Below are 13,048 nucleotides of genomic sequence, written 5' to 3'. Positions count from 1 at the left end.
AAATAAAATCCTAAATAATTTCTCTACCTGCTATAATTTTACATTCCCCAAAAATGGTGGTTTTTTTTTTTTTTGCAGACGTCTTAGCAGAACAAAATACAAAGCTCACATACCCGAGTCTCAGATAACACTCATTTGCCAGAACAATTTTAAATGTACACTGTATTACTGACCCAGCATACCAGAGATTTCGATTAATCCTTAACGCTTCAATACATTCCCCAAAATAACTTCCCAATAGTTTGATTTTCCTTTGAAGGAAAGTATGTCAGAGGTATAATTAGCTCTAGCTGCAGACTCCAGATCTCTGCCTGGCACTGTTCACAGTAAAACACACCTTCAGCCAGTGTGAAATTGGTATAGCTACACTGAATCTGCTACATACAACTGAAGTACTTCATACCAGCTGAGGACCTAAGATTGCATAAATGAGAGAAAAATACTTTTTTTATCTGGAATAATAATGTTGCAGAACACACAGGATCTCAGGCTGAGTAAAACAAATGACAACTTCATAAGAAATACATTCTTGTAATTGAGCTTAAAGCACTAAATAACCAGTCTTCTAACAGAGAATGAGATGCATGGTGGGTATCTACATTAATTAGGAGTAAGACTGTCACATGGGTTTTAATGAAATAAAGTTATAGCTATGGCTTCTCCAGGATATTAAAGTCAATTTATCTGAGGAAGACAAGTAATGGCTGCCTTTTTGTAGGAATTGGAGCAGTTCATTAAGGAAGGTAGCAGGAGTTAACACCATCTGAAAGAGATCTTATTTTTTAAGGTACAAATTCTGAGACTCTACCAAGACAGAAATGCAGAAATCCAGAAGGCTGATACAAAACACAAATTACTGCCCTCACACTAAAGCAGCATGTGGCAGTGCATACAAAGTACAGACATTACTTAAATAAAATACTCAGCCAAACAATTTTTCTCAGATACAAACTCCCAAACATATTTATCCTAATGCATTTGCCCATCTGGACATTACATAGAGCATAGCTTAGGACAACTAATACTCCACATCCTGTGTTGCTAAATGCCACACTAAAAATTTAAATGGGAAACTTTTAGATCTCCTAGTCCAAAACAGAGCATGCCAAACTCATTAGCACCTAGGAAGGCAAACATCCAGGTCTCTGTCACTGGATGTGACAACCTGTCGCCCTGAAAACTCAGCTTCTGAGCTTGCTGACATAGTTTTCTAAGGACTTTCCCAGGACAGTAACTGTAAACATAGATATGAGTACATTCTTTCTGTTACACGTCTTGTGATGGACATCTCTCATGGCCAGTGCAGTGAGAAAGTGTTGTCCTGACCATCCAATCCCTGGCCATGGTCACAAGCCTATAAATCCTGGGAGGAAAAATAAACTCTGCTCTTTCTGCACCATACCTCAACCTGTGTCCGCGTGATCTATTGATCTTCAACAGTAACAACAACCCTCAAGTGCACCGAGGAATTCTGCAATCAGATAGCTCCAAAAGCTAAAGATTTCCATCTCGTCTCACCCGTGGAGACTCATTAGAGCAATCCTCAGGAAAATCCACAGAAGATCATATTGGTGTTACCTTAACCCCCCAGTCTTATTTAGTGTTTCAGTGATGAAAATACTCATTTCACAGACATTTAACTAATTAAAAATTGAGATTCTCCAGCTGTATAAGAAGCATGAATTCCAAACTAAAGCTTTTATTTAAAATAATTAAATTTTGGATAAAACACATTAAGTTTCTCTTCGGGCTCTAGAAAGAGGTAAGGTTAATGAGAACAAAAACATCAGCCCTTCCCACTATCAAATGTTTGCTTGACCACTCCAGCCCCAAGTCTCCTGGGCAAAGGGGACAGGACCTATGTCGCAACTTACATTCTCCACACAGCCACTTAAACATGTAAGTTGCTGGTTTTCCACTCTTCACACCAACTGTTTCAGCACATATAATGAAATTTAATTCTTCACTTGCTACAGAAGACTGTCACCCTGAAAAGTCAGCTTCTGAGCTTGCTGACATAGTTTTCTAAAGACTTTCCCCAGGACAGTAACTGTGAACATAGATATGTGTACATTCTTTCTCATACACGTCTTGTGATGGACATCTCTCATGGCCACTGTGGTTGGGAAAGTGTTATCCTGACCATCCAATCCCTGGCCATGGTCAGAAACCTATAAATCCTGGGAGAGGAAATAAACACTCTCTTCCTTTCACTACACCTCGAGCTGTGTCCATGTGATCTATTCATCTCCAGCGGCAACAGAAGGCCACTGATATTTCACAGTATGAGCCTGATGCACTGTGTGGCATTTTCAGAATTGTTACAAGCTTGTGTTTGAAAACACAGCTGCAGAAGTTCCCTCTGACTACTTCAGTGCAGTAAGGGCTGTAACAAGACAAAGGTAATAGCTAGTTTTGATACAAGCAGGATATTTATTCAATCTAAATGTTTTCTGTAAAACAGAAAGGTCTTATACAACCTTATACTTAATTGAGTTGCAAGAACAGGCACAAAGTTTCTGAACCCTAGTGCTTTAGAATGTCAAGAATTTTTTTGAAGAACCAACCATGTGAAGTATTGTTATAGATGTTATAATCCTGGTTTGGGTCATTCTCCATCATGTACAACTCTCCTGCATGGACATCCTCGAAATTAGCACTAAAATTGCTGGGATCAAACTGAACCCATAGAGTGTACCTGTAGTCAATGGTACGCATGGAATAGCCCATGATCCTGATGTCTTTTAGCTTTGGTTTGTCAGAGTTCCACTGGGGAGTGTCTGCAGGCCGCGGATATTGGCTGATAGCAACGGGTTCTTCATTAAAACACCTGTCAGTGTTATCACACCCTTCCTCCACCTTTCCTTCAGAGACATTAAAGTAGTGGACAATGCTTGTCCCCTCAGTGCACAGCACAACCCCAAATGACGTCTCTGGGCACGCAGGAGGGACCTGCAGGCCAGCAAGTTCTGCAAGTGTTGGAAACAGAGACACCAGCTCCACCACTTTTTTACTTTGCCCTAGAAGAAATATCAAAATATAAGTTTTGGAACAGGGTGGTTGGACAACAACTTTTCTAATCATTCAGTTGGTGTTTTATTCAAAGTGCTCTGTACAGGATTTTTGGGGGTACCCAAATCAAGGCAATTAAGGAGTGGCAGTTAGCTGTGAAGATACCAGTCCATGCACTTAGGATGTACTTTTAACAAGAAAAATTCTGCACTTACATTTCTTCAATAGCCTTAAAGATAATCATATCATTAGTTTGGAAAAGAGCTCTTCAGAAAGACAAAGTAAATTCCCAAGGTGCCTGAAGACATATCACCACCTCTATGTACCCACTGCAAACAACAAATAAGTAATGGAAATTTACCTTGAGGTGCTAAGCCTCCAATATGGCTAAAAGGGTTGAGGTAGGGGAAGACCCTTGCTCTTTGACTGACAGGGGAAGTTGTCATTCCTGGGACATAAAACATCAGCGGCACTCGTGTAGCAACATCAAAATTGCTGTATTTTGCCCATTCACCATGCTCTCCCAGGGACCACCCTAGGTGACAAAGAACACAATTCAGCACAGATACTGGTTTGTAATCTAGTAGTCATTTCTTCTTCATTGTAAATTGACTGACAGCTGAGGGCACTAGTCTGTTATAAAGGCTATATTAAAAGGTAAATAATCTGTATTTAGATGTAACAAGACCTTTCTCTAATGTGGAAGCTATTTCAACAGCCACCAAAATCTTGCAACTTGATATTAATTTATAAAGGAAATAATTACACCTTTCCTTATTTCTAGATTCTCAAGATTTGAATTAGAAAATTAGCATTAAAAAAGCAGAAAAGAAGAACTGGGGTATATCACAGGGCCTGCAAGAATCTGCAGATCAATTCTAAAAGGCATTCATTTAAGTTTTGGGCAGCTGCCAGCTCTCCAATACTCCTTTTAACACTGTAGCTGAACATCCCTTGGAGCCAAGGCTCTCTACTCTAGACTGCAATATCAGGACACTCCCCCTGAGGAAGCAAGCAATAGAGATAAAACATTTCAGCTCTCCTCTTCCTCTTGAAAGAGATGCCAACATGACTTCCTTCCAGTCAGATACACTGCCAAGTTCACTTTGGGGGAAGACAAAGGAACTCTGTGACAGCTAGTTTAACACGTTTTTTCTTGATCACTTTGCCAGCCAATTTCCCTTTTTTCCAAAAAGGAAACACCAACTGTTTACAGTTATCCAAAGCAAGGAAAAGAAAAACTCAGTTTACAAACCAGTCAGAAAGAACATCTAGAGTCACTTTAGTACCAAAAGTATTAATCCCATTTCTCTGCAATTTGTAAGAGCTTATACACACATGCTCACAGAAGTCAACCCAAATAAACTATATATGTGACTTTAATCTGATGTAGCTAATTCACATCCTAACTGGTTTAAATCAGCTAAGCCATCCCACAATTAAATGGATCATGACAGGGTTATTTTAATGAATATTAGAATATTGAAACAAGCATTAAATGATTGAGGTATTTGTCCCACAGTTCAAATTAAGTTTTTTACCACCAGGATCCAGAATATGCAGGATCTCAATTATGAGAAGGAACCATACCCCTGTCAGTTTAGATGCTCTGCAAGCAGCAATGAAAAGTGTAAGAAAACACACTTGAGCAGTTAATAAGAAAACCTGTCACCCACTGTACCAGATGGCTTTTTACAAATGGTAAGGGGGGAGGAGTGTTGGCTGTACTTTTAGAGCATAGTTCCCAGCAAGAGTCATTCCTTGGGCAGGGGGTGGGAATACAGCAAGCTCAGCCCTGTGTCCTGGCAAGCAACCTCACCAGCAAATCCTCAACCTGAATAAAGTGCCTGTGGGGACAGAACAGTGGAGCCACATTGCCAGTCCTTCAATCTGGATCAGACAAGCCAGAGGTACAAGGTATGATAGGTCTGCTTGACACTATGGAAACACACACTGGATTAATATCCCAGCATTGAGTTGCACAATTAAGCTCTTAATAGTAAGCCCGAGAAAGATTTAAATGCTTACCATGATCAGAAGTAAAAACTACTATTGTGTTATTTGAAAATCCTACATTATCCAAAGCATTCAGAAGCAGGCCAATTTGCACATCCAGGTAAGAAACTGCTGCATAATAACTCTGACGAATCTGTCGCTATAAGTTAAGAAAACAGGAGAGAAAAAAAAAGTTTCTCCTCAGACACATACAGCAGAACCATGGGGTAGCTGGGTAAAAGAACTAAAGGACTCTACTTGTAAAGCTTTAATTTTAATTGTCTGTAGCCCAATTGTCTCAGAAAAGTTAATCTGGGACAGGGCAGTTAAAAAATTCCACCTCCTAGAAGTGCTTTCAAGAAAAACACTGCAAGCCAATCCATTCTTCATCTCTTGGTCTAGCCAGTGCACCTAATTTTGGCATAGGCACTGGAGAGTCAAGGAAAATCTTGCAAAAGAAGATACACTGGGTGCTGGCTTTGGTAGCTATATATATTCCCTCACATGCAAACTGAACTGCAGTGATAGTGAAGGTTTTCCTACAGAGCTAGAGGTGACAGTATACAAGGCAGGGAATTCGTAATTGCAAATGGTCAGTTGCTGAATAACTGGGAGCATCCAAGAGCAGCTGACTCCTCCCTTGCATTCGAACAAGTGAAGGCAGTTTGACTTCAGAGCACTATGTTGATAACTTACCTGGAAATCATAGGGAAGTGCTCCATAAGGGAAACTAACATTTAATGCTTCCACATCATCCCTCTGTCTGATATCCATCCAGGGGTTGTATGCCACAGAAGGCAGTTTCTTAGGCACCCAGGGATCTGGGGCTAATGTCATATTTTCCAAGGGGTACAACTTGAGATATTCCTTTACAACACAAAAAACACAGAAAGACTATCCTCACCTCCAACATACACTGTGTTTAAACAGCAATTTTGTGTTTAAACAGCAACCGTTTTCCATTACAAGACCCTTTAATGTTAAAGTTTACAAGGCTTCATTCCCCTTGAGTGAAACACATCAAGACTAGACATCCCCAACCAATTCCTGAAAAATACTGAGCTAGTAAATACCTAAACCCAGCCTCCTGTATTTCAAAACAATGCTGCAATAAAAGGTCCAACATCAATTTGAAACCAGTTGGAGCTCTGCCACCAAGTCAAACAGAGAATGAAATACAAGATCTTGTAAGGTCTCATGTCATACTCAATCAAGCTGAAGCCCATCTCCACACAGTAGCAGTTACCATTATGGTGGCAGAAGCCTGGCTTTTGGCTGAGGAGTGACAATTCATTCTTATTAAACGTTCTGAAATACATCACAGGTGACTCCTGAAGTTACACCAAATCAAGGCTGGTTTCCAACTTGCTTTCCAGAAACAGCAATATAGCATTTGTGGGAACAGTTTTTAAAAACAAAAGCAACATTTATCTAAGTTCCCTTTCCTGCAGTTTCCAGTCTCCTCACCTGTGGATACCTCAGTGGGATATGTGGCTTGTGGTAGCCAACAGCCAGGAAGAACTTTTGCCTGTTGGTTTTCATGATGTTCAGTAAGCGTATGGCCTCCTTAGTGCTCTCAATGTCAGGCAGAGTACCCCCAGGCATTTCTGTCACATTCACTGGGCATACCAAGTTGGCATAAAGTTTTCCATCTTTTCCCCTACAAGTCTTCATGGGAAACAAAAATAAAAATAAATTAGTTCAGTAACTTCTGTTAAATACAAAGACAAAATCCTCAGTCTTGTAACTTTAAAACCAGTTTGTTTCTACCAACAAAAGAATGCAACTTCCATGCCTATGAAAATGCAGAAATCCTCTTTAAAGCTGGATAGAAGATTAAATGTAGTCACATGGGTCAAAAGCCCACAGCTTCTGTGATGAATAGAATCTCTAATCTAATGGAGATGCAGCAGCATTTGGTTATCCTATGTATAGATACATTTTAGTTCCTTTTGATCCCAAGAGTTCATCGAAAGCTGCCTGGAAGCTACTGACAGTTTCTGAGCAAATGCCAGCAGTGGCTGATGTGTAATCAGTGAAGAGAGATAAATTAGACTAAACAGGGAAAGGTGGCCTCAGCAGGGTATTTGGGAGGGTTGCTAAATGAACATACTTTTCTTTGTGTTATGGATGCAAATGTTGCTGTTGTTAAAACCAGTCTGTTTCCAGCAGTAAACTCAAGACCAAAGCACTGCCAAGTCTGTCTGTACCCTCATGACTGCAGCTCCTGCTGGGCAGTGTACAGACTCCAACACATGATGCATAACTGCATTATGCAATCATGTTTACATAAAGATATACCAGATTCTTTTGTGTCACAGTTAAGAATAACAAACATTATAGAAAAGTGGATCAGCTTATAAAGTTTCAGGTTATTTAAACATTATCTTAATTATAGCCCCTGCTCACTCAGTCCTGAGCTCTTTTTTAACACATTAAGTTTACCAAGACTACTGACAATGTTTTGTCACTAACTAAAGCAAAATCAGGTCAGTTGCAGGTGCAAGATGACAACCACACTTTTCAGATAAAGGAATTCATGACCAAGATACAAATAAGGATCATTCTTGCTTATATCTCAGTAACTGAAGTTTCTAAATACCAATTTATCTGGTGCCATCTGCAGGAAGGGCTCATTGATTAACAAAACACACATCTGATAATCTAGGCCTTCTTTTGGAAAGCACAGAAACAAAGCATTGAAGTGATTAGTTTTTTCCTGCACAAGGGTTCAGCCTCAAAATCCAGAAGGCACTGACAATCCTTGATACAAAGAACTTGGTTATATCCTGAACACCCTTCTCTGTTAGAGTGCCACAAATCACACTTACCTTATCATTCTCATGCTTTTCAGCTGAAGGATGAAAAGGTGGAATGGACCAACTGTAGGGATAGTCGTCACTGTAATTGGATGAAACCCCTAGAACAGATAAAGGTATTAAAAATGCACTAATAGTTCGCTGGACCAGGAAGAGCTCAGGTAAAAGTTTAACTTGACTTCAATTGTTGTTTTTTTTTCAAATATGCTAAATGAAGAAACATTTCAAATTAATCTTTGACAACTGAGGACAAGATAACCAAGAAATAAAAGTCAAAAAGTCAAAAAGTTTAAGACAGATATTTTCTCTGAAATACACCTTTTACTAGTGAGGGAGACTCAAACTGGTTGAAGAGCCTTACTTCAGGGAACACCAACAAAAAAACCCAAAAAACCCAAAACCAAACCAAAACAAAAACTAAAGAAAAAAACATAAAAAACCACCCAGGATTAATACTGTCTTCATCCATCTCCTTGATTAGCTTTATTATAAACTGAAACACATACTGAAACTATCCACACAATTTTAGTTCTAGGATAAGGAACTGGCAAAAAGAGGATCAGTATTACAATATTTTTCAACTCAGTAATGTTACTGCTTTTTAACTAGTGAACTAATTTCCTACTGAACTTGAAGCATTAGTCATACATTCTACATATCCTGATCCAGACTCACAGCCTATTACAAAACATGAAGCGTGTACAGGCAGAACCAAGCCAACAATTTTGTTTTCAGAAGATACCTAACTTCCAGATGTATTTTTAGAATGTTAGACATTTATTTCCCCAATTCCCAGACAAGATGTGAAAATATCCATTAGATAAAAGTCATCTAACACATTCATTGCTAATGCCTTAAGACTTAATGACAACCACCATAAAATCTGGCTTATGATCATGATTTAGATTCTTAATATAGATAAGAATCACACATCAATACTTATGCAAGTTTCTGAGACTATATACATCAAACACTTCTATGCTAAGCAAATGACAATTCAAATCATACCAGGATGAAAAACTTTCCCCACAGATAGGGTCATGTAGCCATTTTCCTTGAAATACTGGGGCATGGTGGAATAGTTTCCTGCATGAACTCTCCAGTAGGAGTAGAAATCATAGAGCCTGGTGGTGTCAGGCCTGCGGCCAGTGAGAAATGACACTCTGCTGGGAGCACACACGGCTTGCTGAGGAGAAAGACAGCCAAGGAGAGAAATGTGGAACAAAAAACAAAACACACATATGAACTAACTTGGGCATAGCTAGTGCCTTAAGATTTAGCTTTCGTATCTTCCAGATCCTGTACTGCATTAGTACATAACTCTGAACTTCATATAAAGTGCTAGCAAGTTCTCTTCACAGTTTAGTTAGACAAAACAATCCTTTTCCAGCCTGAAAAGGCTGGAACCAAGGACACCATTGCAGCTTCAGGCCCAAAAAGTATAAACAACAAATTGAGGAGAGCAGTCTGGGAGGATGTGACTTCATAACCTGAAGCTGTAACTGGACAATTAACCCAAATATGTAAATGGACCAAAGTGTGAAAATGTGTGACCTGTTGTCCATCTTTGGCGTAGCCTTGGCCAGGCTCTTGTACTGCCCAAGGTGTGTCCTTTGAAGGCCTTTTTAATAAACACCTGCTTTATTCCTTTAACACTGTCTAGCCTCTGCTCTTGAGGTAACCTCTCAAGACATCAACAGCTGGGCCATAACCATCTGAAAACTTGGGGATCACATGGAACAAGTTTCATATCACTTCGGGCTGGAATGAACCCTATCCTTATTAAGCATATCAATTCCAAATTAGATGCTTTTAAAAAAGCAAATCAGGTTCCATAAAGGCAGTGCCTTTGAAATCTGGTTGTTCACATCACACAGAATTAAGCAGCAGTGGCAGGTGGATCATGCTGATAAAAACCAAAAGTCTAGTTCATCTGGACTGCCTTAAGAATAAAGAAAGGCTAAGCACAGAAGGTCTGGGTTACGGTCCAAAGGTCTGACCAATTCTGCTTCAGACTGACAAAACCCAAGACTTATTGCTTTGAAGTCCTATTCCCTAGCTGGAATTAGACCCAAACTTCTAATTTCTCAGCAGAGAGGAACTTGGGAATGTAGACTTCCTGTGCAGAGTATTCAAGTGAAGAGCAATTAGTGACCTTTTGAGTCCTCTATTTTAGAGTTTACCACACAAACTGCCCCTTTATAGCAGTCTATAGAATTGATTCCCTCAAAAGATTAAAAAGTAAAACATATTTTATATTCAGTAGAAGAAAATAATTTTAATTCAGTAAAATGGCATTTTTAGGCAGAACTTGGCTGCTAACCGTAAAAACGCTTGAGTGACAATCTACTCCTCCAAGGGCTACACAAATACCATAATTTAAATGCCCTGTTTTCATTTTTCTCACCTTAGTAAAGATAGCTTCACACACTACAGTTCAGCCCAATTATTTATTTTCTACTGAAAACACTTCAAGTTAATAAATACTTGCTTTTTTTTCACTGGCCTGTGTAACACCTACTGTGATAAAACCAGTAATTATTTTTCATAGACAAAACATGTTTAAGTAATTTATCTCACCTGGGCATATGCATTGCTGAACACCATACTTTGGGAAGCAAGTTGATCAATGTTTGGAGATTTCACAAGCTTATCTCCATAACAGCCCAAGGCAGGACGCAGATCATCCACAATTATAAACAAGACATTCATGCCATCTATGAAGGAACAAAATTAGAATTAACCTAAGCTCCTTTAAGCAAAGGTTACTTTATGCCAATTTATCTGTTTTTAACCCTTAAACACATTTGAGGACAAAAATAAAATTAATAAAATAAGCAAGAATATCTTTGTAAGGGAATGCAAACAATGGGATTCATTCTTCAAAGACAGAAATGCTTATTTGTCGTAGATAGAAATATAGCGGTTTTAATTTCTCTTCTTATTTCATTGCTTGCACCCATGGTATTTTCTCCAGGTGCTACAGATAGCATCTCCTTGCAGCTGGCTACAGTAGGGTGGTGCAAAATAAAAAGGTATTTTATAGATCTACCTACTACCGAATTCTACGGCCTGCAAGCTTTGAGAAGGGTGTTAAACCACACGTAAACAACACTGTAGTCTTGTATAATTCTACTCCGAAGAGATAAAACTATTTTTCTTCAATTAATTACACACGTCTTTATAAAACGCCCTCCTCAAGGCGGAGGACTGTACAGGGGGCTTCGACGTGCGCACGACACACTCGCCACCGGCGAGTGAAGCAGCATCTTCCACAAGGCCACACCAAGCCCCCGGGGACACACCGAGCCCCCGGGGACACACCGAGCCCGCGGGGACACACCGAGCCAGCGGGGACACATCGAGTCCGCGGGGACACACCGAGCCCGCGGGGACACACCGAGCCCCCGGGGACACACCGAGCCCCCGGGGACACACCGAGTCCGCAGGGACACACCGAGCCCGCAGGGACACACCGAACCCCGGGGACACACCGAGCCCGCAGGGACACACAGAGCCCCCGGGGACACACCGAGCCCGCAGGGACACACCGAGCCCCTCGACCCCGGGCTGCCGCCGGCCGCTCCCACCAACCCAGCCTCCGCCGCCAGAACGAACCCCCGGGCCCGCGCCCAGCTCCGGGCCCCGCCATCGCCGAGCCGGCCGCGAAGGCATCACGGGGCAGCCGCAGCAGGACCAGGGACGGGAACAGGCACACGCAGAGCCGAGCCATCGCCATGCCACAGCGACGCGGCGGGGCCGGGCAGAGGCGGCCCGGGGGCGGTGTCTTGAACCATCGCCGGGAGCTTGACCCCCGCCGGGCGTGGCCCTTCTCCTTCCCCTCGAGGAGGCGCGGCGGGACCGCGGTGCGGGGCTCAGCCGGGCCGGGGCTCAGGGGGGCCGGAGCCGGCCCAGTGTACGCGCTGTCCTCAGGGCGCAGCGTTCCTCCTGCGGTTCCTGCCGACGTTTGTTCTTGCACAAGTCTCAGGACCCGCCGCAACTTCTGTGGAAAGGGAATGTCAGTGGCATTCTCAACGTTATTTCCTTCTCGTGGAAATAACATTGGGGAATGAGGAAATCAAGGTTTAGTAATGAGAAAAGATGTCCGAGTACTTCGATCCTATTTGTGAATCAATTAAGACCGGTGTTTAAAGAAACGTTCAGTGTTTCCGGTCACCCCGATCTCCCGCAGGCCGCCTGCGGGTGCGCCCTCTGCAGAGTGAGGGTGTCCCCGATATATGAAAAGTTACATAAACTAAAAAGCTCCCCATAACACTTAAACTTTCATTAAGAACTAGCTCAGGAATTTTTCCTGGTTTCTATCTTTAATTGCAGTACAGAGAATAGATTTATTGCCAGTATTCCTGTACAAAATAAAATCACTGTTAACTACACATATGCTTCCCAATCAGCAACTGTGAGATTATCAAAGATATATAGTAAGCTCACTGGAAGATTCCTAAAGAATTAAAAGACTGTAGCTATGTTGTCTTACACATTTAACAGACAGGTAAACTGATGACAAATATACCAATATTGAAAACAGACACCATGAACCCAATTGGATGTAGGAAAAACTATGGCAATGATACATGTGATGGTATGTGCATTCTTCTGTTTTACCAAGTGATAGGTGCACCTTTGAATACAAATGAAAATTTAACAGTGAAATATACTGGCAAATATTATTTTATTTGGGACTAGACTGTTAAAAAAGCCCAGAAACAACTTCAGAAAAAACCACCCCATTTACAGAAAACCAATGCATCTCTAATGGGAATCTAGAATTTGATTCTTTCAGTGCCTCAGGACTCTATTGGTTGCTCTTTCTTATCGAACTTAAAAGTTCTGCGACAAAAATGCTCTCATTCATCACAGAGAATGGGACTGAAAATAATCTGCTTTTCTGCTCTATAAAGAGTCATACCTGAGGCCTCAAATACGCTGTGTATGCACTCACCATAAGATTACCAGGAACAATGGCTACAATGGTCTGTCACAATGCTGTTGTTCAGTGATGTGAAAAACGAGGTTCACATAATTTTTATACAATTTAAAAGTTTAATAAAAAAAACAATTAGGAGAGAAAAATAAAGTAAAGTATACAGATACGGCCAGGTGTCTCTGCATTCAGCTAAGAGAGCACACCTTACTAACAAAGGATTGTCCTTTAAAAACAGAACTCTACTACATATCCATAAATTCTCATACATATTCATACA

General features: G+C 41.0%; 1 protein-coding gene across 2 annotated transcripts; it reads right to left on the bottom strand.

Moving 5' to 3' along the window:
- Positions 1 to 2,410: 2,410 nt before the first annotated feature.
- Positions 2,411 to 12,001, bottom strand: IDS (iduronate 2-sulfatase). 2 transcript variants are annotated; one of them, XM_015626852.3, is made up of 9 exons: positions 11,421 to 12,001; positions 10,407 to 10,543; positions 8,835 to 9,012; positions 7,839 to 7,927; positions 6,475 to 6,675; positions 5,704 to 5,874; positions 5,041 to 5,167; positions 3,374 to 3,547; positions 2,411 to 3,020 (listed from the first exon to the last, which is right to left on the bottom strand). In XM_015626852.3, the coding sequence occupies exons 1-9, from the start codon at positions 11,887 to 11,889 to the stop codon at positions 2,527 to 2,529; spliced, it is 2,040 nt and encodes a 679-aa protein (XP_015482338.1). In that variant the 5' UTR covers positions 11,890 to 12,001; the 3' UTR covers positions 2,411 to 2,526. The 2 variants fall into 2 exon arrangements, with proteins under 2 accessions (XP_015482338.1, XP_015482340.1); XM_015626854.3 differs by having other exon boundaries at positions 2,527 to 3,020; positions 11,445 to 12,001.
- Positions 12,002 to 13,048: the final 1,047 nt, after the last annotated feature.

This window comes from Parus major, chromosome 4A, assembly GCF_001522545.3.
Source record: "Parus major isolate Abel chromosome 4A, Parus_major1.1, whole genome shotgun sequence".
Taxonomy (NCBI): domain Eukaryota; kingdom Metazoa; phylum Chordata; class Aves; order Passeriformes; family Paridae; genus Parus; species Parus major.
The sequence above is the reverse complement of the archived record's forward strand: the minus strand, read 5'-3'. Positions and strand labels throughout refer to the sequence as shown.

Bases quoted from the DNA above. Each gene is read 5' to 3' on its own strand.
- IDS (XM_015626852.3), bottom strand. From the start codon at position 11,889: ATGTTATTTCCACGAGAAGGAAATAACGTTGAGAATGCCACTGACATT. The intron at 10,544-11,420 runs GTTGGTGGGAGC...GTTCCTTCATAG, and splicing joins GTTCTGGCGGCGGAGGCTGG to ATGGCATGAATGTCTTGTTT. The intron at 3,021-3,373 runs GTAAATTTCCAT...TATTTCTTCTAG, and splicing joins TGGAGGCTTAGCACCTCAAG to GGCAAAGTAAAAAAGTGGTG.